The sequence below is a fragment of the Mytilus trossulus genome, chromosome 5 (assembly GCF_036588685.1).
Source record: "Mytilus trossulus isolate FHL-02 chromosome 5, PNRI_Mtr1.1.1.hap1, whole genome shotgun sequence".
Classification (NCBI taxonomy): domain Eukaryota; kingdom Metazoa; phylum Mollusca; class Bivalvia; order Mytilida; family Mytilidae; genus Mytilus; species Mytilus trossulus.
This window is the reverse complement of record NC_086377.1, coordinates 43,797,854-43,824,846: the sequence shown is the minus strand read 5'-3', so window position 1 is coordinate 43,824,846 and position 26,993 is coordinate 43,797,854. Positions and strand designations below refer to the sequence as shown.

The following is a 26,993-nucleotide window of genomic DNA, read 5'->3' as shown; positions in this document are numbered from 1 at the left end:
TGAAAAATAGAGAAAATGGGATGTTAAAATATGAAGAATAGACATAAGACAAAGAAGATAAAGAAAAAAGAAAAATGGTATGGAAAATCAAAGAAAACAGATATAAGGATTCCAATCCAGACCCTCATGTATATTGTACGAACATTCACTGATGTACATTTTCGACATTTCATAGACAAGGATCAGTATTTAAATCTGTGTTTTGTTTGTCTAATCTTCAAATCTTCTCTCTCTTTATATCACAATGATTTATCATAAAAGAAAGAATTGAAGCATTTAAACTTGAAAGTTTATTAATCATTAGTCTTTAACGTGTTAAATCGTGTAAACAAACTATAATATTCATTATATTACATATTTAGCTTTCATGAAGGTATGTTTTGTGTGTTTTTCTAATTCTAACTACTATTTAATATATTTCGTTATTTTTGTCTATTTCTATAAATCTGTTTATACATAAAATGAAGAAAAAAAGATTACTGCATTGAAAAATGATCGCAATGTTAACATAATTATTATAGTCAATTGTCTCCCATGCTAACTTTCCCCCGAGTGAAGCATTTTCATTTCATTCCTCCCAGGGATTACCATTCCCCCCTCTGAAAGATGACAATACGTTAACATAATTATGTCCACCTTCCCCCGGTGCTAATATATTTTCCACAATATAGAATTTGCTAGATATAAGCATAAAATAACGGCCATATATTGCATATACTTTTCGTATTTCTTTTAAACATTATTGATTCTTAAAATGCTAAAATAGAATGCGTTGGATTGCGTTGCATAAAAGAGATGGGGGCACACTATGCAGGTGTGGGTTTGGGCATATATCTTTTGTTACAGAGATGCCGTTTGCATTCGCAAAAAATACACCCCTCAATATTTTACCCAGTCTGAAAGTTTGATTTATTCGTATGTCTTAAATGCAAACGGTCCTATTCGTATTTGCTATGGATGATAAAAGGCTACTATAAAAAAAAAAAAACACTTCAAAAGCAGGCATAAGCTTGATTTAATTTCGATAAAGATGTTTTGACCCATTGATATGTTGTTAATAACAATGCCTCCCACTGCTATATTGTAAATGATGGGCTAACATATATGTCTACCTGTTCGCTAGTCATTTGACATACTCGCCCCTCGGTCCAGCTATGCGTCAAGATTATTATAATGAATCAACAAGTCTGATAAAATATCAACATGTAGCCTGTCAGTCTGTGTGTGTGTGTGTGTGTGTGTTAACTGGTCTGTTTGTGTCTCCACGATGGCTGTTGTAACTCTCAGCCATTTGCAAAAGGGGGGGGTCTCCACCGGATCGTAAAAAACAGGGGTCCAACCCCAAAATAGCCCCGTCCCCTCTTTCATCCCCAAACCCCCTATGGATCCGCCACTGGTAAACATGACAAGTTAGGGTTTGATGCCGTGTTTAAAGAATAGCATAGACTTTATGCAGGTTTGTGATTCATTCCCATAATTATATGAGGTGTCCATATATGATCTGTTAAAGCAAAATGTATAGACTCTATATAGCAGACTTTATTTTGATTATTCAATTTTCCTTCCCTGATCTAGATAAAACTACAATGTACCTTTGTAGATTGAATTTATTGTTGGTTAGCCTTCATTCGTAATATGCATGAGATGTTTGCAAATAGACAACGCAAACCCAAAGAGATGAAACCAAAGTGACAATAACATTAAAGATTCCATATAAAGAGGCAGCACCATTTAACAAAACAGAATACTAGTAAATAACGAAAACTAAATGAGAACACTTAAAACTGAGTGATTATATTTTTTTGCATTGATTTTACAGTTGACTCTTAACATAGACAGTGATGGCTTTTAAAGGTCTCATCTTCTTGTCTCTATTATTCTCGCTAACATTAAGCTGGTCAAGAGGAAACGTGTTTAGTCCGAAACGTAAGTATCTTATAAAACATATATTGAATGCATGTCAACGAGAGCGGGTGTCACAACTAGTATGGGCTTTGCTCATTGTTGAAGACCGTACGGTGACCTATAATTGTTAATGTTTGTGTCATTTTGGTCTCTTGTGGATAGTACCAGACAGAAGCTAGCGAACAATAGCTAGCGAACAATAAGCCAACGAACAATAAGGCGATATATCGAGAAACCAAAAAACAGAATAAGACAACAACGGCCGTTAAATAAAGAAATATTCAAAAAGGCAGAAAATCAGTTAAAATATAGCAATTTAAACTCAATTTTGAAATGATTTTATCCAATCTATTGATTTAACAAATCGCTTAACTTTTTAGGCTAATATTCAGTACCACAATAACTGGGGGTAGGGTCGGCCTATTCCAGGAGTTCTAGAGAAAAATAATGAGGGGTGTCACGGGGTATGACTGTATAGGTCTTGTAGAGGAGAAACAGGCGCTTCTTTTGCACTAGGTATCGAAGGGCGATATGTTCAAAAATCTGAAACTAGGGCTCAAAATTTGAAAAAAATGTCAAAAAATTAGGGGGGTTGGCCTATTCTAGGACTTCTAGAGAAAAATAATGAGGGGTGTCACGGGAAATGACTATATAGGTCTTGTAGACGAGAAACAGGCGCTTCTTTTGCGCTAGGTATCGAAGGGCGCTATGTTCAAGAATCTGAAACTAGAGCTCAAAATTCGAAAAAATTGTCAAAAAAATGGGGGTAGGGTTGGCCTATTCCAGGAGTTGTAGAGAAAAATAATGGGGGGTGTCACGGGAAATGACTATATAGGTCTTGTAGACGAGAAACAGGCGCTTCTTTTGCGCTAGGTATCGAAGGGCGCTATGTTCAAGAATCTGAAACTAGAGCTCAAAATTCGAAAAAATTGTCCAAAAAATGGGGGTAGGGTCGGCCTATTCCTGGAGTTCTAGAGAAAAAAAATGGGGGGTGTCACGGGGTATGACTATATAGGTCTTGTAGACGAGAATCAGGCGCTTCTTTTGCGCTAGGTATCGAAGGGCGCTATGTTCAAAAATCTGAAACTAGAGCTCAAAATTCGAAAAAATTGTCCAAAAAATGGGGGTAGGGTTGGCCTATTCCAGGAGTTCTAGAGAAAAATAATGGGGGGTGTCACGGGATATGACTATATAGGTCTTGTAGAGGAGAATCAGGCGCTTCTTTTGCGCTAGGTATCGAAGGGCGCTATGTTCAAAAATCTGAAACTAGGGCTCAAAACTTGAAAAAAAATGTCAAAAAATAAGGGGGGTCGGCCTATTCTAGGACTTGTAGAGAAAAATAATGAGGGGTGTCACGGGGTATGACTATAAAGGTCTTGAAGAGGAGAAACAGGCGCTTCTTTTGCGCTAGGTATCGAAGGGCGCTATGTTCAAAAATCTGAAACTAGAGCTCAAAATTCGAAAAAATTGTCCAAAAAATGGGGGTAGGGTCGGCCTATTCCTGGAGTTCTAGAGAAAAAAAATGGGGGGTGTCACGGAGTATGACTATATAGGTCTTGTAGAGGAGAATCAGGCGCTTCTTTTGCGCTAGGTATCGAAGGGCGCTATGTTCAAAAATCTGAAACTAGAGCTCAAAATTCGAAAAAATTGTCCAAAAAATGGGGGTAGGGTTGGCCTATTCCAGGAGTTCTAGAGAAAAATGATGTGGTGTGTCACGGAATATGACTATATAGGTCTTGTAGAGGAGAAACAGGCGCTTCTTTTGCGCTAGGTATCGAAGGGCGCTATGTTCAAAAATCTGAAACTAGAGCTCAAAATTCGAAAAAATTGTCCAAAAAATTGGGGTAGGGTTGGCCTATTCCTGGAGTTCTAGAGAAAAAAAATGGGGGGTGTCACGGGGTATGACTATATAGGTCTTGTAGAGGAGAAACAGGCGCTTCTTTTGCGCTAGCTATCGAAGGGCGCTATGTTCAAAAATCTGAAACTAGGGCTCAAAATTTGAAAAAAATGTCAAAAAATTAGGGGGTCGGCCTATTCTAGGACTTCTAGAGAAAAATAATGAGGGGTGTCACGGGGTGTGACTATATAGGTCTTGAAGAGGAGAAACAGGCGCTTCTTTTGCGCTAGGTATCGAAGGGCGCTATGTTCAAAAATCTGAAACTAGAGCTCAAAATTCGAAAAAATTGTCCAAAAAATGGGGGTAGGGTTGGCCTATTCCAGGAGTTCTAGAGAAAAATAATTGGGGGTGTCACGGGATATGACTATAAAGGTCTTGTAGAGGAGAAACAGGCGCTTCTTTTGCGCTAGGTATCGAAGGGCGCTATGTTCAAAAATCTGAAACTAGAGCTCAAAATTCGAAAAAATTGTCCAAAAAATGGGGGTAGGGTCGGCCTATTCCTGGAGTTCTAGAGAAAAAAAATGGGGGGTGTCACGGGGTATGACTATATAGGTCTTGTAGAGGAGAAACAGGCGCTTCTTTTGCGCTAGGTATCGAAGGGCGCTATGTTCAAAAATCTGAAACTAGAGCTCAAAATTCGAAAAAATTGTCCAAAAAATGGGGGTAGGGTCGGCATATTCATGGAGTTCTAGAGAAAAATAATGAGGGGTGTCACAGGAAATGACTATATAGGTCTTGTAGAGGAGAAACAGGCGCTTCTTTTGCGCTAGGTATCGAAGGGCGCTATGTTCAAAAATCTGAAACTAGGGCTCAAAATTTGAAAAAAATGTCAAAAAATTAGGGGGGTCGGCCTATTCTAGGACTTCTAGAGAAAAATAATGAGGGGTGTCGTGGGGTATGACTATATAGGTCTTGAAGAGGAGAAACAGGCGCTTCTTTTGCGCTAGGTATCGAAGGGCGCTATGTTCAAAAATCTGAAACTAGAGCTCAAAATTCGAAAAAATTGTCCAAAAAATGGGGGTAGGGTTGGCCTATTCCAGGAGTTCTAGAGAAAAATAATGGGGGGTGTCACGGGATATGACTATATAGGTCTTGTAGAGGAGAAACAGGCGCTTTTTTTTGCGCTAGGTATCGAAGGGCGCTATGTTCAAACATCTGAAACTAGAGGTCAAAATTCGAAAAAATTGTCCAAAAAATGGGGGTAGGGTTGGCCTATTCCTGGAGTTCTAGAGAAAAAAAATGGGGGGTGTCACGGGGTATGACTATATAGGTCTTGTAGAGGAGAAACAGGCGCTTCTTTTGCGCTAGGTATCGAAGGGCGCTATGTTCAAAAATCTGAAACTAGGGCTCAAAATTTGAAAAAAATGTCAAAAAATTAGGGGGGTCGGCCTATTCTAGGACTTGTAGAGAAAAATAATGAGGGGTGTCACGGGGTATGACTATAAAGGTCTTGAAGAGGAGAAACAGGCGCTTCTTTTGCGCTAGGTATCGAAGGGCGCTATGTTCAAGAATCTGAAACTAGAGCTCAAAATTCGAAAAAATTGTCCAAAAAATGGGGGTAGGGTCGGCCTATTCCTGGAGTTCTAGAGAAAAAAAATGGGGGGTGTCACGGGGTATGACTATATAGGTCTTGTAGACGAGAATCAGGCGCTTCTTTTGCGCTAGGTATCGAAGGGCGCTATGTTCAAAAATCTGAAACTAGAGCTCAAAATTCGAAAAAATTGTCCAAAAAATGGGGGTAGGGTTGGCCTATTCCAGGAGTTCTAGAGAAAAATAATGGGGGGTGTCACGGGATATGACTATATAGGTCTTGTAGAGGAGAATCAGGCGCTTCTTTTGCGCTAGGTATCGAAGGGCGCTATGTTCAAAAATCTGAAACTAGGGCTCAAAACTTGAAAAAAAATGTCAAAAAATAAGGGGGGTCGGCCTATTCTAGGACTTGTAGAGAAAAATAATGAGGGGTGTCACGGGGTATGACTATAAAGGTCTTGAAGAGGAGAAACAGGCGCTTCTTTTGCGCTAGGTATCGAAGGGCGCTATGTTCAAAAATCTGAAACTAGAGCTCAAAATTCGAAAAAATTGTCCAAAAAATGGGGGTAGGGTCGGCCTATTCCTGGAGTTCTAGAGAAAAAAAATGGGGGGTGTCACGGAGTATGACTATATAGGTCTTGTAGAGGAGAATCAGGCGCTTCTTTTGCGCTAGGTATCGAAGGGCGCTATGTTCAAAAATCTGAAACTAGAGCTCAAAATTCGAAAAAATTGTCCAAAAAATGGGGGTAGGGTTGGCCTATTCCAGGAGTTCTAGAGAAAAATGATGTGGTGTGTCACGGAATATGACTATATAGGTCTTGTAGAGGAGAAACAGGCGCTTCTTTTGCGCTAGGTATCGAAGGGCGCTATGTTCAAAAATCTGAAACTAGAGCTCAAAATTCGAAAAAATTGTCCAAAAAATTGGGGTAGGGTTGGCCTATTCCTGGAGTTCTAGAGAAAAAAAATGGGGGGTGTCACGGGGTATGACTATATAGGTCTTGTAGAGGAGAAACAGGCGCTTCTTTTGCGCTAGCTATCGAAGGGCGCTATGTTCAAAAATCTGAAACTAGGGCTCAAAATTTGAAAAAAATGTCAAAAAATTAGGGGGTCGGCCTATTCTAGGACTTCTAGAGAAAAATAATGAGGGGTGTCACGGGGTGTGACTATATAGGTCTTGAAGAGGAGAAACAGGCGCTTCTTTTGCGCTAGGTATCGAAGGGCGCTATGTTCAAAAATCTGAAACTAGAGCTCAAAATTCGAAAAAATTGTCCAAAAAATGGGGGTAGGGTTGGCCTATTCCAGGAGTTCTAGAGAAAAATAATGGGGGGTGTCACGGGATATGACTATAAAGGTCTTGTAGAGGAGAAACAGGCGCTTCTTTTGCGCTAGGTATCGAAGGGCGCTATGTTCAAAAATCTGAAACTAGAGCTCAAAATTCGAAAAAATTGTCCAAAAAATGGGGGTAGGGTCGGCCTATTCCTGGAGTTCTAGAGAAAAAAAATGGGGGGTGTCACGGGGTATGACTATATAGGTCTTGTAGAGGAGAAACAGGCGCTTCTTTTGCGCTAGGTATCGAAGGGCGCTATGTTCAAAAATCTGAAACTAGAGCTCAAAATTCGAAAAAATTGTCCAAAAAATGGGGGTAGGGTCGGCATATTCATGGAGTTCTAGAGAAAAATAATGAGGGGTGTCACAGGAAATGACTATATAGGTCTTGTAGAGGAGAAACAGGCGCTTCTTTTGCGCTAGGTATCGAAGGGCGCTATGTTCAAAAATCTGAAACTAGGGCTCAAAATTTGAAAAAAATGTCAAAAAATTAGGGGGGTCGGCCTATTCTAGGACTTCTAGAGAAAAATAATGAGGGGTGTCGTGGGGTATGACTATATAGGTCTTGAAGAGGAGAAACAGGCGCTTCTTTTGCGCTAGGTATCGAAGGGCGCTATGTTCAAAAATCTGAAACTAGAGCTCAAAATTCGAAAAAATTGTCCAAAAAATGGGGGTAGGGTTGGCCTATTCCAGGAGTTCTAGAGAAAAATAATGGGGGGTGTCACGGGATATGACTATATAGGTCTTGTAGAGGAGAAACAGGCGCTTTTTTTTGCGCTAGGTATCGAAGGGCGCTATGTTCAAACATCTGAAACTAGAGGTCAAAATTCGAAAAAATTGTCCAAAAAATGGGGGTAGGGTTGGCCTATTCCTGGAGTTCTAGAGAAAAAAAATGGGGGGTGTCACGGGGTATGACTATAAAGGTCTTGTAGAGGAGAAACAGGCGCTTCTTTTGCGCTAGCTATCGAAGGGCGCTATGTTCAAAAATCTGAAACTAGGGCTCAAAATTTGAAAAAAATGTCAAAAAATTAGGGGGGTCGGCCTATTCTAGGACTTCTAGAGAAAAATAATGAGGGGTGTCACGGGGTATGAATATATAGGTCTTGAAGAGGAGAAACAGGCGCTTCTTTTGCGCTAGGTATCGAAGGGCGCTATGTTCAAAAATCTGAAACTAGAGCTCAAAATTCGAAAAAATTGTCCAAAAAATGGGGGTAGGGTTGGCCTATTCCAGGAGTTCTAGAGAAAAATAATGGGGGGTGTCACGGGATATGACTATAAAGGTCTTGTAGAGGAGAAACAGGCGCTTCTTTTGCGCTAGGTATCGAAGGGCGCTATGTTCAAAAATCTGAAACTAGAGCTCAAAATTCGAAAAAATTGTCCAAAAAATGGGGGTAGGGTCGGCCTATTCCTGGAGTTCTAGAGAAAAAAATGGGGGGTGTCACGGGGTATGACTATATAGGTCTTGTAGAGGAGAAACAGGCGCTTCTTTTGCGCTAGGTATCAAAGGGCGCTATGTTCAAAAATCTGAAACTAGGACTCAAAATTTGAAAAAAAATTTCAAAAAATGGGGGTAGGGTTGGCCTATTCCAGGAGTTCTAGAGATAAATAATGAGGGGTGTCACAGGAAATGACTATATAGGTCTTGTAGAGGAGAAACAGGCGCTTCTTTTGCGCTAGGTATCGAAGGGCGCTATGTTCAAAAATCTGAAACTAGAGCTCAAAATTCGAAAAAAATGTCCAAAAAATGGGGGTAGGGTCGGCATATTCCTGGAGTTCTAGAGAAAAATAATGAGGGGTGTCACAGGAAATGACTATATAGGTCTTGTAGATGAGAAACAGGCGCTTCTTTTGCGCTAGGTATCGAAGGGCGCTATGTTCAAAAATCTGAAACTAGAGCTCTTCAAGACCTATATAGTCATACCCCGTGACACCCCTCATTATTTTTCTCTAGAAGTCCAGGAATTTTTGACATTTTTTTCAAATTTTGAGCCCTAGTTTCAGATTTTTGAACATAGCGCCCTTCGATAGCTAGCGCAAAAGAAGCGCCTGTTTCTCCTCTACAAGACCTATATAGTCATACCCCGTGACACCACCCTTTTTTTTTTATCTAGAACTCCAGGAATAGGCCAACCCTACCCCAATTTTTTGGACAATTTTTTCGAATTTTGAGCTCTAGTTTCAGATTTTTTAACATAGCGCCCTTCGATACCTAGCGCAAAAGAAGCGCCTGTTTCTCCTCTACAAGACCTATATAGTCATATCCCGTGACACACCCCATTATTTTTCTCTAGAACTCCTGGAATAGGCCAACCCTACCCCATTTTTTGGACAATTTTTTCGAATTTTGAGCTCTAGTTTCAGATTTTTGAACATAGCGCCCTTCGATACCTAGCGCAAAAGAAGCGCCTGATTCTCCTCTACAAGACCTATATAGTCATACCCCGTGACACCCCCCATTTTTTTTCTCTAGAACTCCAGGAATAGGCCGACCCTACCCCCATTTTTTGGACAATTTTTTCGAATTTTGAGCTCTAGTTTCAGATTTTTGAACATAGCGCCCTTCGATACCTAGCGCAAAAGAAGCGCCTGTTTCTCCTCTACAAGACCTTTATAGTCATACCCCGTGACACCCCCCATTTTTTTTCTCTAGAACTCCAGGAATAGGCCAACCCTACCCCCATTTTTTGGACAATTTTTTCGAACTTTGACCTCTAGTTTCAGATTTTTGAACATAGCGCCCTTCGATACCTAGCGCAAAAGAAGCGCCTGTTTCTCCTCTACAAGACCTATATAGTCATATCCCGTGACACCCCCATTATTTTTCTCTAGAACTCCTGGAATAGGCCAACCCTACCCCCATTTTTTGGACAATTTTTTCGAATTTTGAGCTCTAGTTTCAGATTTTTGAACATAGCGCCCTTCGATACCTAGCGCAAAAGAAGCGCCTGTTTCTCCTCTTCAAGACCTATATAGTCATACCCCACGACACCCCTCATTATTTTTCTCTAGAAGTCCTAGAATAGGCCGACCCCCCTAATTTTTTGACATTTTTTTCAAATTTTGAGCCCTAGTTTCAGATTTTTGAACATAGCGCCCTTCGATACCTAGCGCAAAAGAAGCGCCTGTTTCTCCTCTACAAGACCTATATAGTCATACCCCGTGACACCCCCCATTTTTTTTCTCTAGAACTCCAGGAATAGGCCGACCCTACCCCCATTTTTTGGACAATTTTTTCGAATTTTGAGCTCTAGTTTCAGATTTTTGAACATAGCGCCCTTCGATACCTAGCGCAAAAGAAGCGCCTGTTTCTCCTCTACAAGACCTATATAGTCATATCCCGTGACACCCCCCATTATTTTTCTCTAGAACTCCTGGAATAGGCCAACCCTACCCCCATTTTTTGGACAATTTTTTCGAATTTTGAGCTCTAGTTTCAGATTTTTGAACATAGCGCCCTTCGATACCTAGCGCAAAAGAAGCGCCTGTTTCTCCTCTTCAAGACCTTTATAGTCATACCCCGTGACACCCCTCATTATTTTTCTCTACAAGTCCTAGAATAGGCCGACCCCCCTTATTTTTTGACATTTTTTTTCAAGTTTTGAGCCCTAGTTTCAGATTTTTGAACATAGCGCCCTCCGATACCTAGCGCAAAAGAAGCGCCTGTTTCTCCTCTACAAGACCTATATAGTCATATCCCGTGACACCCCCCATTATTTTTCTCTAGAACTCCTGGAATAGGCCAACCCTACCCCCATTTTTTGGACAATTTTTTCGAATTTTGAGCTCTAGTTTCAGATTTTTGAACATAGCGCCCTTCGATACCTAGCGCAAAAGAAGCGCCTGATTCTCCTCTTCAAGACCTATATAGTCATACCCCGTGACACCCCTCATTATTTTTCTCTAGAAGTCCTAGAATAGGCCGACCCCCCTAATTTTTTGACATTTTTTTCAAATTTTGAGCCCTAGTTTCAGATTTTTGAACATAGCGCCCTTCGATAGCTAGCGCAAAAGAAGCGCCTGTTTCTCCTCTACAAGACCTATATAGTCATACCCCGTGACATCCCCCCCCCATTTTTTTTCTCTAGAACTCCAGGAATAGGCCAACCCTACCCCAATTTTTTGGACAATTTTTTCGAATTTTGACCTCTAGTTTCAGATTTTTGAACATAGCGCCCTTCGATACCTAGCGCAAAAGAAGCGCCTGTTTCTCCTCTTCAAGACCTATATATTCCTACCCCGTGACACCCCTCATTATTTTTCTCTAGAAGTCCTAGAATAGGCCGACCCCCCTAATTTTTTGACATTTTTTTCAAATTTTGAGCCCTTGTTTCAGATTTTTGAACATAGCGCCCTTCGATACCTAGCGCAAAAGAAGCGCCTGTTTCTCCTCTACAAGACCTATATAGTCATACCCCGTGACACCCCCCATTTGTTTTCTCTAGAACTCCAGGAATAGGCCAACCCTACCCCAATTTTTTGGACAATTTTTTCGAATTTTGAGCTCTAGTTTCAGATTTTTGAACATAGCGCCCTTCGATACCTAGCGCAAAAGAAGCGCCTGTTTCTCCTCTACAAGACCTATATAGTCATATCCCGTGACACACCCCATTATTTTTCTCTAGAACTCCTGGAATAGGCCAACCCTACCCCCATTTTTTGGACAATTTTTTTCGAATTTTGAGCTCTAGTTTCAGATTTTTGAGCATAGCGCCCTTCGATACCTAGCGCAAAAGAAGCGACTGATTCTCCTCTACAAGACCTATATAGTCATACCCCGTGACACCCCCCATTTTTTTTCTCTAGAACTCCAGGAATAGGCCGACCCTACCCCCATTTTTTGGACAATTTTTTCGAATTTTGAGCTCTAGTTTCAGATTTTTGAACATAGCGCCCTTCGATACCTAGCGCAAAAGAAGCGCCTGTTTCTCTTCTACAAGACCTATATAGTCATATCCCGTGACACCCCCCATTATTTTTCTCTAGAACTCCTGGAATAGGCCAACCCTACCCCCATTTTTTGGACAATTTTTTCGAATTTTGAGCTCTAGTTTCAGATTTTTGAACATAGCGCCCTTCGATACCTAGCGCAAAAGAAGCGCCTGTTTCTCCTCTTCAAGACCTTTATAGTCATACCCCGTGACACCCCTCATTATTTTTCTCTACAAGTCCTAGAATAGGCCGACCCCCCTTATTTTTTGACATTTTTTTTCAAGTTTTGAGCCCTAGTTTCAGATTTTTGAACATAGCGCCCTCCGATACCTAGCGCAAAAGAAGCGCCTGTTTCTCCTCTACAAGACCTATATAGTCATATCCCGTGACACCCCCCATTATTTTTCTCTAGAACTCCTGGAATAGGCCAACCCTACCCCCATTTTTTGGACAATTTTTTCGAATTTTGAGCTCTAGTTTCAGATTTTTGAACATAGCGCCCTTCGATACCTAGCGCAAAAGAAGCGCCTGATTCTCCTCTACAAGACCTATATAGTCATACCCCGTGACACCCCCCATTTTTTTTCTCTAGAACTCCAGGAATAGGCCGACCCTACCCCCATTTTTTGGACAATTTTTTCGAATTTTGAGCTCTAGTTTCAGATTTTTGAACATAGCACCCTTCGATACCTAGCGCAAAAGAAGCGCCTGTTTCTCCTCTACAAGACCTATATAGTCATATCCCGTGACACCCCCCATTATTTTTCTCTAGAACTCCTGGAATAGGCCAACCCTACCCCCATTTTTTGGACAATTTTTTCGAATTTTGAGCTCTAGTTTCAGATTCTTGAACATAGCGCCCTTCGATACCTAGCGCAAAAGAAGCGCCTGTTTCTCGTCTACAAGACCTATATAGTCATTCCCCGTGACACCCCCCATTATTTTTCTCTACAACTCCTGGAATAGGCCAACCCTACCCCCATTTTTTTGACAATTTTTTCGAATTTTGAGCTCTAGTTTCAGATTCTTGAACATAGCGCCCTTCGATACCTAGCGCAAAAGAAGCCCCTGTTTCTCCTCTTCAAGACCTTTATAGTCATACCCCGTGACACCCCTCATTATTTTTCTCTACAAGTCCTAGAATAGGCCGACCCCCCTTATTTTTTGACATTTTTTTTCAAGTTTTGAGCCCTAGTTTCAGATTTTTGAACATAGCGCCCTCCGATACCTAGCGCAAAAGAAGCGCCTGTTTCTCCTCTACAAGACCTATATAGTCATATCCCGTGACACCCCCCATTATTTTTCTCTAGAACTCCTGGAATAGGCCAACCCTACCCCCATTTTTTGGACAATTTTTTCGAATTTTGAGCTCTAGTTTCAGATTTTTGAACATAGCGCCCTTCGATACCTAGCGCAAAAGAAGCGCCTGATTCTCCTCTACAAGACCTATATAGTCATACCCCGTGACACCCCCCATTTTTTTTCTCTAGAACTCCAGGAATAGGCCGACCCTACCCCCATTTTTTGGACAATTTTTTCGAATTTTGAGCTCTAGTTTCAGATTTTTGAACATAGCACCCTTCGATACCTAGCGCAAAAGAAGCGCCTGTTTCTCCTCTACAAGACCTATATAGTCATATCCCGTGACACCCCCCATTATTTTTCTCTAGAACTCCTGGAATAGGCCAACCCTACCCCCATTTTTTTGACAATTTTTTCGAATTTTGAGCTCTAGTTTCAGATTTTTGAACATAGCGCCCTTCGATACCTAGCGCAAAAGAAGCGCCTGTTTCTCCTCTTCAAGACCTTTATAGTCATACCCCGTGACACCCCTCATTATTTTTCTCTACAAGTCCTAGAATAGGCCGACCCCCCTTATTTTTTGACATTTTTTTTCAAGTTTTGAGCCCTAGTTTCAGATTTTTGAACATAGCGCCCTCCGATACCTAGCGCAAAAGAAGCGCCTGTTTCTCCTCTACCAGACCTATATAGTCATATCCCGTGACACCCCCCATTATTTTTCTCTAGAACTCCTGGAATAGGCCAACCCTACCCCAATTATTTGGACAATTTTTTCGAATTTTGAGCTCTAGTTTCAGATTTTTGAACATAGCGCCCTTCGATACCTAGCGCAAAAGAAGCGCCTGATTCTCTTCTACAAGACCTATATAGTCATACCCCGTGACACCCCCCATTTTTTTTCTCTAGAACTCCAGGAATAGGCCGACCCTACCCCCATTTTTTGGACAATTTTTTCGAATTTTGAGCTCTAGTTTCAGATTTTTGAACATAGCACCCTTCGATACCTAGCGCAAAAGAAGCGCCTGTTTCTCCTCTACAAGACCTATATAGTCATATCCCGTGACACCCCCCATTATTTTTCTCTAGAACTCCTGGAATAGGCCAACCCTACCCCCATTTTTTTGACAATTTTTTCGAATTTTGAGCTCTAGTTTCAGATTTTTGAACATAGCGCCCTTCGATACCTAGCGCAAAAGAAGCGCCTGTTTCTCCTCTTCAAGACCTTTATAGTCATACCCCGTGACACCCCTCATTATTTTTCTCTACAAGTCCTAGAATAGGCCGACCCCCCTTATTTTTTGACATTTTTTTTCAAGTTTTGAGCCCTAGTTTCAGATTTTTGAACATAGCGCCCTCCGATACCTAGCGCAAAAGAAGCGCCTGTTTCTCCTCTACCAGACCTATATAGTCATATCCCGTGACACCCCCCATTATTTTTCTCTAGAACTCCTGGAATAGGCCAACCCTACCCCAATTATTTGGACAATTTTTTCGAATTTTGAGCTCTAGTTTCAGATTTTTGAACATAGCGCCCTTCGATACCTAGCGCAAAAGAAGCGCCTGATTCTCTTCTACAAGACCTATATAGTCATACCCCGTGACACCCCCCATTTTTTTTCTCTAGAACTCCAGGAATAGGCCGACCCTACCCCCATTTTTTGGACAATTTTTTCGAATTTTGAGCTCTAGTTTCAGATTTTTGAACATAGCACCCTTCGATACCTAGCGCAAAAGAAGCGCCTGTTTCTCCTCTACAAGACCTATATAGTCATATCCCGTGACACCCCCCATTATTTTTCTCTAGAACTCCTGGAATAGGCCAACCCTACCCCCATTTTTTGGACAATTTTTTCGAATTTTGAGCTCTAGTTTCAGATTTTTGAACATAGCGCCCTTCGATACCTAGCGCAAAAGAAGCGCCTGTTTCTCCTCTTCAAGACCTATATAGTCATTTCCCGTGACACCCCTCATTATTTTTCTCTAGAAGTCCTAGAATAGGCCGACCCCCCTAATTTTTTGACATTTTTTTCAAATTTTGAGCCCTAGTTTCAGATTTTTGAACATATCGCCCTTCGATACCTAGTGCAAAAGAAGCGCCTGTTTCTCCTCTACAAGACCTATATAGTCATACCCCGTGAAACCCCTCATTATTTTTCTCTAGAACTCCTGGAATAGGCCGACCCTACCCCCAGTTATTGTGGTACTGAATATTAGCCTAAAAAGTTATGCGATTTGTTAAATCAATAGATTGGATAAAATCATTTCAAAATTTAGTTTAAATTGCTATATTTTAACTGATTTTCTGCCTTTTTGAATATTTTTTTTATTTAACGGCCGTTGTTGTCTTATTCTGTTTTTTGGTTTCTCGATATATCGCCTTATTGTTCGCTGGCTTATTGTTCGCTGGCTTATTGTTCGCTAGCTATTGTTCGCTAGCTTCTGCCTGGTGTGGATAGTTGTCTCATTGGCAATCATACCACATCTTCTCTTTTATAGTATACAATTAAGAGCATAAGATGGTTCTCGACTGACTGCTACACTTTGTGCTATCGATGCGTTAAATACAAGCGGATTCCAGTTTAGAAAGAGCAATAAACTGCTAACTCTTCTAGAGGACCAGATTTAAACATATTTCTTTTAAAATCAAGATATTTTGAAATTTGTATATCGGATTATATGCAAAATATACAAAGCAAGAACGCCAAAAGAAACCAACATGAAATTAAAACTTAGTTAGGGTCTCACTGAAAGCAGTTATCGTCCGATCCAGAATGTCAACATAACAAATAGGACAGTCGAAATTATTCAGATCCTATGTCTAATCATATGCCATAGGAACTAGGACCGATATTGTTCTATATCGATATAAATGCTAACGTCCGTTGTAACTTGTTGGGCAATAATATCTAACACGTTTATATGACCTCTTACATGTAACCGAAGTTATATCTACTTTTTTTCCTAATAACTATACATGGGAGATATATGATGACAGTTTAATATAAGATCCTTAAAAGAGAAAATTAAAAACGGGCATAGGACAGACAGCCCGCTTATTTCTGATGAATTCAAATAATTGATATCGATCCGTTTGAGCTTTTGATTTTGTATTTTGTTCCTTAGAGTTCAATATTTTCGTGATTTAATTTTCATTTTATTTGCAGTGGTTTTAAACAGCTGTAACAGGAATACAATAACATTTACAATAAATAATGCTACCGATGGTGGAATAGTGTACATTCTAGGTTCAGGACCCGGATGTAACCGTTCGACATTCTCGGGATATAATACGTATTCATTCGATTTCTCGTCCTGCAATGTTATATGGGTAAGTTCCGATTCTAGTATTAAAATTCAATATTATGATTATGATAAAAAATACAAGATGAGGTAGGGTTGGTAATGAGATAACTCGCCACACGATATCAAAACAACAAAGATGTTTACAACTATGGGTTATCGTACGGCCTTCAACAGTTAGTAAAACAGTCAGCTGAAAAGGGCCTCGAAATGACAAATGTGGTATGATAGTCAATGGGACATCTATCCACCAAATTTCATATCAGGTAGATGTAAGCGATTAAAGGCAACAATACGGTCTCAGACATGAGAATATAAAAACGTACTGTACAATCGGCTATACATAGGGATCCGAAATAAAATTTAAAAAAATCAACTGAAAAAATAGCTAGATATAATTCTCAACATAGCTATGCCCAAGTACCAAAATATTCATCATATTTACGGTAAAATATGAAGAACACAGTTAACAATAATAGGTTATTTAAAACAACACATTTTTCGAAAAAAAAATATGAAAGATATGAACCAACGACAACCACAGGACTCCTGAGCTGGGACTTGCACGTATAAAATATGGAGGGAATTTGGTATACTAATACATTAAATTAAAAGTAAAATTAAGCTTAATAAACTAAACATTCCCAATGTATAGAGTTTGAAATAAGAGCAGTGTTTATTCAAAAGTATTACTTAAATGACATCTCCTTAAGTTTATATGTCCCTTCGATATATTTCGCCTCTCTGTGACCAGGCTATGATAGCATTGTTCGCTAAAAAGGAAAAGACAAACAACAGTACTCAAAATACATCATTAAAAACTAAGGACTGCGCAACAAACACCCAAAGACTGGAAGCGATATTAGTTGCTCCGGAGGGATAAGCAGAGTCTGCTCCACATGTTGGACACGTGGTGTTGTTTATGTTCGAACACACCCGGTGATTAGTCTAATTAGGTCGGTCACATTATACGTACATGTATTATTGAAATAATATATTTAACAGGGAAGGGCGTTTAGGATTGTTATCCAGAGGAAATCTTTGTACCAGACAGGAGACGATAAAATTATACCGATTAACTGTATAGCTGATTTAAGTGACATTAATGTACAGGCTGGCTTAAATATTGTGTAGGTATACATTTAAAGAAATCATTTTATTAACATTCAAACGTCTGTCGAAAGTTTCAAAAAATGTAGCTTTGATACACCACATTCAAACATCATTGGGCTAGCGGAGAGTGCGGATCGAAGAGGTAGCGAAGTTCAAACATTTCGATGAATATGACGTAATTGTCAAAAGCTTTTTGTCTGCTGTGCGTTTATACTATAAGAAACTTTTGTCACTTCTGCATAGCACCTACATGTATATTCGTTCACATTACCCGGTTGCTCTAAACCTGTTTGGATAGCAGCAGACACATGGTTTTGCAATTAATTTACATCGTACATGCACTTCTTTGTTTGTTTCAGTTGTCGTATTTTTTGTGTATGTATGAAAGGTTTAGGCTGTGAATTGAAGATAGGGAAATAAAAATAGCTTATAAGAATTAAATGAGTTCGAATTAAAATGTTAAAAAGTGCTTACCTTAAAAACACATATTCTGGTAGTTACCAGTGTGATAGTATATGCTCAAAGATACAGTATTTTAAAGTATAAAAGTAATCCGAAAGAAATTTAAGCAGAACTTATTATTAGTATTATGGAGAAATCGTCATACGGCATGTTTACAAGTTTTAATTTTGACCGGAAATAATTGATTACAACAGTGGAGCTTGATAGTATAGTATTACATATTTGAATTTGTAATGAACTATAAGAACACATGCATTCCTACCATTTGTTTCAAAGTCTAACTATATGACCAAGCGTTCTGTTTTGTGACATTCCAATGGTATTTGCAAACGCACTGTTTCCGATACATTAATTTAAAGAACAAACTAAACGGAGGATGCATTTTCGACTTTATGGGACCATACTTTCATAACATACCAATAGACAGTAGGACAATGAAATCACCATTTGTTGTTTTTCTTCGTCTTAACCACTTTTCTGTTGTTGTTTTTTTGTTGAAACACATATGTCATGCAATGTATTAACGTTCAATGTTGCACATTCTCGACAACAATTTCTATTGTATAAATGTGCGAATAGCATATAATTTTAATCTCATCACAGTGAAATAAAACTGCATGTGTTGCTGTATGTATATTATTGATTGGTTGGTGGGTTTTTTTCCCCGGCCACTCTGGCTTACTCCACCAATAAAGTCTGTCCACCACACAATATACCAAAAGCAGTGCGTAAAAGTGCGTATTTATGTAATTAAGAGGGTGTCCATGGAAAAACCAGGCAGTGGATGGCACATGACATATTTTGTTTTCAATTTTTTTTCATCTATTTCATATCAAAAATTCATTCTTTCTCAAAGTTAAATTTAGTTTTTTTATTAACTGCAACAAATAAAGAGAAAAAAAATACATAGAAAGCACTGAAAATTCAGTGAAAAGGGGAGATAACTCTTCATTTTGTACAAAATTTTGTTGCGTTGATAGTGAACTTTAAATTCATTTCCTGAGCCATCCACTGTTGATTCAAAAATATCTTTGACATATATATCCTTTGTATGATATAAACATTGCATTGGAACCAAAAATTCAGTGGGAAAAAAATTATGTTGTGCCACCCATATCATAGCATTTGCCTGATATTTACTTGGACAGCCTCTTAATTTGTTTACCACTAAAACATTGAAACTAAAGTCAAGATGACACTCTTCAAATAGTGACCACTAAACCTGCAGCATACATGAGAGTATAAGTAATGTAAATGACGTACAAGGGAAATCATGGTTCAATTGACACGTTCTCCACAATATATTCACGATCTATGAGTTTGAATGTCTCTCTGGTATATTTCACCCCTATTTTACATGGTATGTACCTGTTTCATATATTTGTTATAAAAGTGAGTGTATATACCTATGTGATGTATTCAAATAATTGATTTCTTATAACTAAAACATTGACACTACAGACCTGGACAAGATGACACTCTTCAAACAGTGACAACTAAACCTGCAGCATACATGACACTTTTAAGTAACGGAAATGATGTACGAGGCAAAATGGTCCAACTTACAGATTCAATAACTCTCAATATAGAGCTGTTTGACCAGTATAAAGGTATTATTCAGTTTTATTGGATTTTTTTATGCCCCATTTATGGGTATTATGTTTTCTGGTCAGTGCGTCCGTTCGTCCATCGTACCATCCGTCTGTTCGTTCGTCTATTCGTACGTTAGTCCCGCTTCGGGTTAACGTTATTGGTCAAGGTAATTTTTGATGAAGTTGAAATTCAATCAACTGGAAACTTAGTAAACATGTTTCCTATGATGTGATCTTTCTAACTGCAATGCCAACTAAGAGATTTCCCCCCATTTTCACGGTCCACTGAACATTAAAAATGATAGTGCGGATGGGGCATCCGTGTACTTCGGACACATTCTTGTTTCTTCTAATAAATATGATATATTCTGTATATTTTGATAATGCTACATCTTTCTGAATGTTAATGAAAAAACGTTAAAATCAATGGCCTTCAATGTCAAAATATGTAGATATTATCAAAGGTGGTTGGCCTACTCATATACAAATTATTCAAATAGTGTATTAATGAATAAATGCGTAGAGTATTGTTTAATCCTTATTGTTTCGGAAAACAAAACAAAAACAAATGGCAAATCCTCCTCTTTGAGTGGACACAGGGGATCATCTGAAATGGGGAATGCCCACTTTTCACCCACTACAGAAATTGACAAATAGAACCTCCCGGATTGCCTGGAACCTTTCTTGGCGAGGTTCGTACTGCCTAGTGTTCTGTTATGAAGTGTTTAAGGAGTGTTGTCTTTCGTCCTCTTTTGTGTTTTTCCAACGGTGTTTCTTCGACTTATGAGCTTTGAATGTCCTCGTGTCAACTTCCACCCTTTTGTCATGATTCAGTATTTCACATTCAATCTTTTACGGTAATATTCTTTACAAAGCACAAAAGTGTCAGCTAACAAAATCTTTAAACAGACTTATTAAGAAGGGATATAGTTACAATACTGTTGTCATTTCTTGTCATGGAAAAAAACATAATCTCTTCTAAAAAAATATATTATTATACACTTTTTTGCAGGTGACTTCGACATAAAAGCAAGCACATGTACGGCATCTACTATTACCATTATCGATAGAGGGTAATTTTTGCATTTATTTTCCCTTGTCACCATCTTGTGATGTTTCTATATCTCAACTTGTATGATTCGCTCGTGTACACGTATGTAACAACGTATCAGATGTTAGCGAGAAAATGTATGTATTACTAAAAAAATATTACACCAGGGATTTCAATATCACAAACTAGTCAAAACATTTATTAAATGTTGTCATCGGTATAAGGAAATCATTCGTAAATATAACTCAACATACAGACATCTTATACATTCATTATTTCACATTCAATCTTTTACGGTAATATTCTTTACAAAGCACAAAAGTGTCAGTTTCACCTCTAAAGCTAACAAAATCTTTAAACAGACTTATTAAAAAGGGATATAGTTACAATACTGTTGTCATTTCATAAAGATTGCATATTTTGGTTTTAATATTGATTCACTTATAGGATCTTTGCATCGGAATTAAACACATTTATTCCAAAACCAGTTGTTGGCATGACACATGTTATGTTCTTTTCATATATTTCATGATGGTATAATACTAAACCCCTAACAAAAGGTACTAAGTCTGATATTCATATGATGAAGACATAATCTGTCAATCAGTTTAAATGAGGTCTGGAGCTGGCATGTCAGTAATTGCTAGTAGTCTGTTGTTATTTATGGATGATTGTCATGTTGTTTATTTTCTTTTGTTTCATATTCTGACATCTGACTCGGTCTTCTCTTGAACTGAGTTTTACTGTGCGTATTTTGTTCGTTTGTTTTACTACATTGGCTAGAGGTAAAGGGGGAGGGTTGAGATCTCAGAAAACAAATTTAAACCCGCCTTAATTATGCGCGTTTCCAAAGTCAGGAGCCTCTGACCTTTGATAGTTTTATTTTTATTTTTAGTTTCTTGTGTATATTTCGGATTTACTAAGTAAGTATGACGTCCATTAACACTGAACTAGTATACATATTTGTTTAGGGGCCAGCTGAAAGACGCCTACGGGTGCGGGAGTTTCTCGCTACATTGAAGAACCATTGGTGGCCCTCGGTTGTTGTCTGCTCTATGGTCGGGTTGTTGTTGCTTTGGCACATTAGTTCCCTATTTCCATTCTCAATTTTATTATTAGCATGTGGATGGGTAATTTCAAAATGTACAATTTCACACTCCAATCCCTCATTAAGAAATGGATTGACAATGTTGTACTTCGTCTTCAAAACACAAATGACGGATGGGTAACCTGTAAGAGACAAAAGATACCAGAGGCACATTTGAACTCATTGGTTAAACAAAACCTGACAGCACGATGACTAAAAACGGAAGAAACCAACATACTTAGAGACATACAGACATTCAAAAATACACAAAACACCAACATAGAAAACTGAAGACTAACCAAAATGAATTCAACCAAAAACTTGGGGTGTAATGAGGTGCTCTGAAGGAGGAAATTATCGTAGTGGTTGTTAGACACGGATATGGCCTTTGTAAAATAAATGGCTCATCTTTATTTCATTTATTTTTATTCTTCAAAAAGTGCATAAATAAATACTCTGAACACTTTATGAATTACTAGAATTACATTAAATTACATTATATCTACATTCACATATACAATTGTATTACAGCTGTTCAGTAGACACAGACCTGTTTCCTTCTTTCTCAAAAACAAGAGTAGGCTTCATAACAAGCACATTCAGAGCTTTCGTACCAACAGAACAAACCGGAAGTATACTTTCCTTACAGTTCTCCTGTACCTTAGACATCTGTTTAAAGTCATGTATAACGGTATGAATTAAGTTCTAATAAGAAGGCCATTGGTTGTGTAACTGTTGTATTTTACACATTGATTCTTGTATTTGGAGTTTATGAGACTGTTAAAGAAATAGAGGCTCTAAAGAGCCTGTGTCGCTCACCTTGGTCTATGTGAATATTAAACAAAGGACGCAGATGGATTCATGACAAAATTGTGTTTTGGTGATGGTGATGTGTTTGTACATCTTAATTTACTGAACATTCTTGCTGCTTACAATTATCTCTATCTATTATAATTAACTTGGTCCAGTAGTTTCAGAGGAGAAGATTTTTGTAAAAGATTACTAAGATTTACAAAAAAATGGTTAAAAATTGACTATAAAGGGCAATAACTCCTAAAGGGGTCAATTAACAATTTCGGTCATGTTGACTTATTTGTAGATCTTACTTTGCCAACATTAATTGTACTTTACAGTTTATCTCTATCTATAATAATATTCAAGATAATAACCAAAACAGCAAATTTTCCTTAAAATTACCAATTCAGGGGCAGCAACCCAACAACAGATTGTCTGATTCATCTGAAAATTTCAGGGCAGATAGATCTTGACCTGATAAACAATTTCACCCATGTCAGATTTGCTCTAAATGCTTTGGTTTTTGAGTTATAAGCCAAAAACTGCATTTTACCCATATGTTCTATTTTTAGCCATGGTGGCCATCTTGCTTGGTTGGCAGGGTAAAAAAAACAAATTTTTAAACTAGATACATCAATGATGATTGTGGCCAAGTTTGGTTCAATTTGGCCCAGTAGTTTCAGAGGAGAAGATTTTTGTAAAAGATCATGGAGATTTACGAAAAATGGTTAAAAATTGACTATAAAGGGCAATAACTGCTAAAGGGGTCAACTGACCATTTTGGTCATGTTGACTTATTTGTAAATCTTACTTTGCTGAACATTACAGCTGTTTACAGTTTATCTCCATCTATAATAATATTCAAGATAATAACCAAAAACAGTAAAATTTCCTTAAAATTACCAATTTAGGGGCAGCAACCCAACAATGGGTTGTCTGATTCATCTGAAAATTTCAGGGCAGATAGATTTTGACCTGAAAAACAATTTTACCCCATGTCAGATTTGCTCTAAATGCTTTATTTTTGAGTTATAAGCCAAAAACTGCATTTTACCCCTATGTTCTATTTTTAGGCATGGCGGCCATCTTGGTTGGTTGGCCGGCTAAAAAAACACAAATTTTAATTTAGATACATCAATGATGATTGTGGCCAAGTTTGGTTTAATTTGGCCCATAAGTTTCAGAGGAGAAGATTTTTGTAAAAGTTAACGACGACGGACGACGGACGCCGAGTGATGGGAAAAGCTCACTTGGCCTTTTAGGCCAGGTGAGCTAAAAAAAGAAACTGTGATATGCGCTGCAGTGTTGATATTGAATAAAACTTTTTTGGATGATCTCTCATTGACCGATCTACTTTTTATATCGATTTGTGTGCACTGTAAACACACTATTGTTGGGCTCGCAAATTTACTTACTTTTATATGGTTTGTGTTGTTTCGTTTATTATGATATTTAATCAAAATGATACACACTTAAGTGGCTTAAATTGTTTGAAAACAAATTGATCTTGCGCACATTAAATAGTAGCCCACTAAATACCTTTCAATTGTACTTTTCATTGCGTTGTTTTTGTGTTAAATTAATGCATGACTTTTGATTCGAAAATAAAATGACAATGCCAAGGCTGGAAAAAAAGAAAAGAGCAAAAGACAAATAATAAAATACCAAACACAATATGGAAATTTAAGATTGTACACCTCGAACCCAAACAGTGATCTAAGGTGTTCCGGCAGGGTACGTAGATGTGTTTAAAGATTATAATAACTGTCATCTCATTGATTGGGTGATTGTTGGTTGCTTTTCACCGCATTATAATGTCATCTCAGAAATGAACACCAAGTCTAGTATACATTGAGTTATTGTATTTTACAGACACATTGTCCGAACAGAACTGGCGGTTACGGACGAAGGAGAAGATATGGTAAGCAAGCCAACGTAACATATGACCAGCTACATGTAAGCTCAGCACTCATGGTATCGGTTGACGATGGTGTGAAAATGGAAGGTGAATAATATCAGGGACTATTAAACTCAGAGCAGGATTAAGGGGATCCAGGGTGTCCGTCCCCTTTTTGTGGGTAGAATATTTAGGGAATCACTGAAGCATATAGTGATAGTGTATAAGTGTTAAAAATAGTGTATAATATCATTGTCTACTAAGCAAAAAATTAACTAGAGTTACAGTATATGTATAGAAATTATATCGCCTAATATTCTCAAAAACACCGTATACTCACATGATGCAATCAACTCGGATATTATGATGTAACGATATCGCCTCGTCTTAATTATAGGTTTTGGGTTGTGACTAGCTCAAGCAATAAAAACACGTCTTACGTTGACGACATTTAATAAAAGAGAGTGTAAAACAAAAAGGCGTTTCCGGACATCACATGTACAATTCCGTAAAACATATAAAACTGAATTACACATATATAAAACATATATATCTAAATATATAACAATGAAGTTCGTTGCTTTCTGAATTTATCAAATATAATTTACGTTCACACTTGATTATGTAAACTGCAATTCTTGCTAATTCAGCATAATAAAAATTCATGCAGGCACGTTATTTTGGCGCCAAAAACAGTAAACAAAACTGTTTAATCACTTACATGTATATATTCCGGATTAAAGCACGTATCAGCGTTTACACCTTACAGACACGCACACCTTACACACACGCACACCTTACACACAACTTAAGTCATATTTTCATGATCTCAGTTGGCTATGATTGCTTACATCCGCTACAGTACTTTAATATTTGAACTTTGATTGAAAATGATTTAATTGGCAATCATACATGTGTACATGTACCACATCTTCTTATTTATTAAATTCTATACAAAATAAATATACCTGTGTATTTACTCTTTGCAGGCAACGACACAGAATCAAGAATATGTATGGAAAGATCTGTTTTTATTGTGTGTTTGGTAATTATGCTTGTTTTGCTTCTCCTGACTATCTACTTTGCTGTTATGGCCTGTCGTTGGAGACACAAGGCCATTGAGAGAAAAGAACAAAAATCGATTTCCGGTGAAAGATTATATTACGAAGAATCTAGTGCTGTAAACAATCTGTCAACGGACTCTTTTCTTTGGAACAACAACAGCAGCGAACATTTAGAACAGTACGACTTTGATGTGGAAGAGAGTTCCGAATGCGCAACTTCTACTTCTACTTCTACTTCCATAGAATCAGTTCATTTTGTTCCGAAAGGAATAAAACATGTTCAGTTTGTTTAGTTGTGATTATTACAAATAGTGTGTATAAAGTGCAAATGTGCATATGAATAAAATATTTTATAAGGCTTCATAGAAAGTTAATTTCTTTAGCTTCCTATTTGAGTGCAGTTCATTTGTGTTATATGGATTTATACTTCCGGGAGCAATCTCATGCAATACAATAAGGGATATTTATTGGTGGCTTTCGGCTGTTGTCTGCTCTATGGTCGGGTTGTTGTCGCTTTGACACATTCTCCATTTCCTTTCTCAATTTCATTAGTTATCCCTAAATAGCCAATTTATCAATTTCGGGAGAACACTTTTAATTTAACTGCTCTAAATATACCTCGGTACAACACAAGGGCATATATTTAATATCAATGAGTTTCTTCCTCTCCTGAATTAACAGATTAATTTTCCGTCTTACGAAAAGCTAAGCATATTGCTTTATTACATATTTGTATTATGTGGACCCACATGTCAATTAAGAAAACCAGCTGAATATACAGTATTAATGATATACACTTTATTTAGACAAATATATACACTTACACAATGAACATACTACGAGTACTCTCATATCTGTACAATGTACTTACTAGACTTTTTTATGAATGTAAGTACCCGTCTACATCCACTCTATTTATACGCTCTATGGGTGTATATGTATTTCTATGTATCCATCTGATGAGTAACATTCGATTGTAAGTTTTTGATTAGCTGATCTTTCGCGGAGCAGTTTGACTTTGGAATTTTCAAAATGGCTGCCGTTACTATGGAAACAGCAACATTTGAAAATTAAAAGGGCTTCAAATTCAATGAAACATATTATGACTGTTGCTTAAGCTTAGGGAGACTTGACTTTTGAGTTTGAAACTTCCAAAATGGCAGCTGTTGCCATGGAAACTACTAAAATTTCAAAATTCTTCAAAATTAATGAAACCTTAAACAAATGTTGTCCAGCATATGTAGACAAGAGTTTTGACCGTAAAATTTCAAAAATGGCAGCCATAACCATAGAAACTGCCAAAATGCGAAAAATTCACAATCCTTTAAATATAATGGCACTTTACACAAATATTAACTAGTACAGACTATGAATACTGCAGGACAATAAATTGGGGTCAGTTTTGACGACTTTTGTGTTAGTATCCTAACACAGGATTACTAGTACTTTTTAGCTCACCTGGCCCAAAGGGCCAAGTGAGCTTTTCTCATCACTTGGCGTCCGGCGTCCGGCGTCGTCCGGCGTTAGCTTTTACAAAAATCTTCTCCTCTGAAACTACTTGGCCAAATCAAACCAAACTTGGCCACAATCATCATTGGAGTATCTAGTTTAAAAAATGTGTGGCGTGACCCGGTCATCCAACCAAGATGGCCGCTACGGCTAAAAATAGAACATAGGGGTAAAATGCAGTTTTTGGCTTATAACTTAAAAAACAAAGCATTTAAAGGAAATCTGACAGGGGTA

The 26,993-nt window shown here is 38.1% G+C and overlaps 1 protein-coding gene across 1 annotated transcript; it reads left to right on the top strand.

Annotated features, from left to right (window-relative positions):
* The first annotated feature begins 314 nt into the window (after positions 1-314).
* Positions 315-25,543, top strand: LOC134717976 (uncharacterized). The gene is made up of 9 exons (XM_063580476.1): positions 315-373; positions 1,820-1,926; positions 16,054-16,217; positions 17,195-17,319; positions 19,226-19,374; positions 20,369-20,429; positions 22,026-22,185; positions 24,162-24,294; positions 25,176-25,543. The coding sequence occupies exons 2-9, from the start codon at positions 1,842-1,844 to the stop codon at positions 25,541-25,543; spliced, it is 1,245 nt and encodes a 414-aa protein (XP_063436546.1). The 5' UTR covers positions 315-373; positions 1,820-1,841.
* Positions 25,544-26,993: the final 1,450 nt, after the last annotated feature.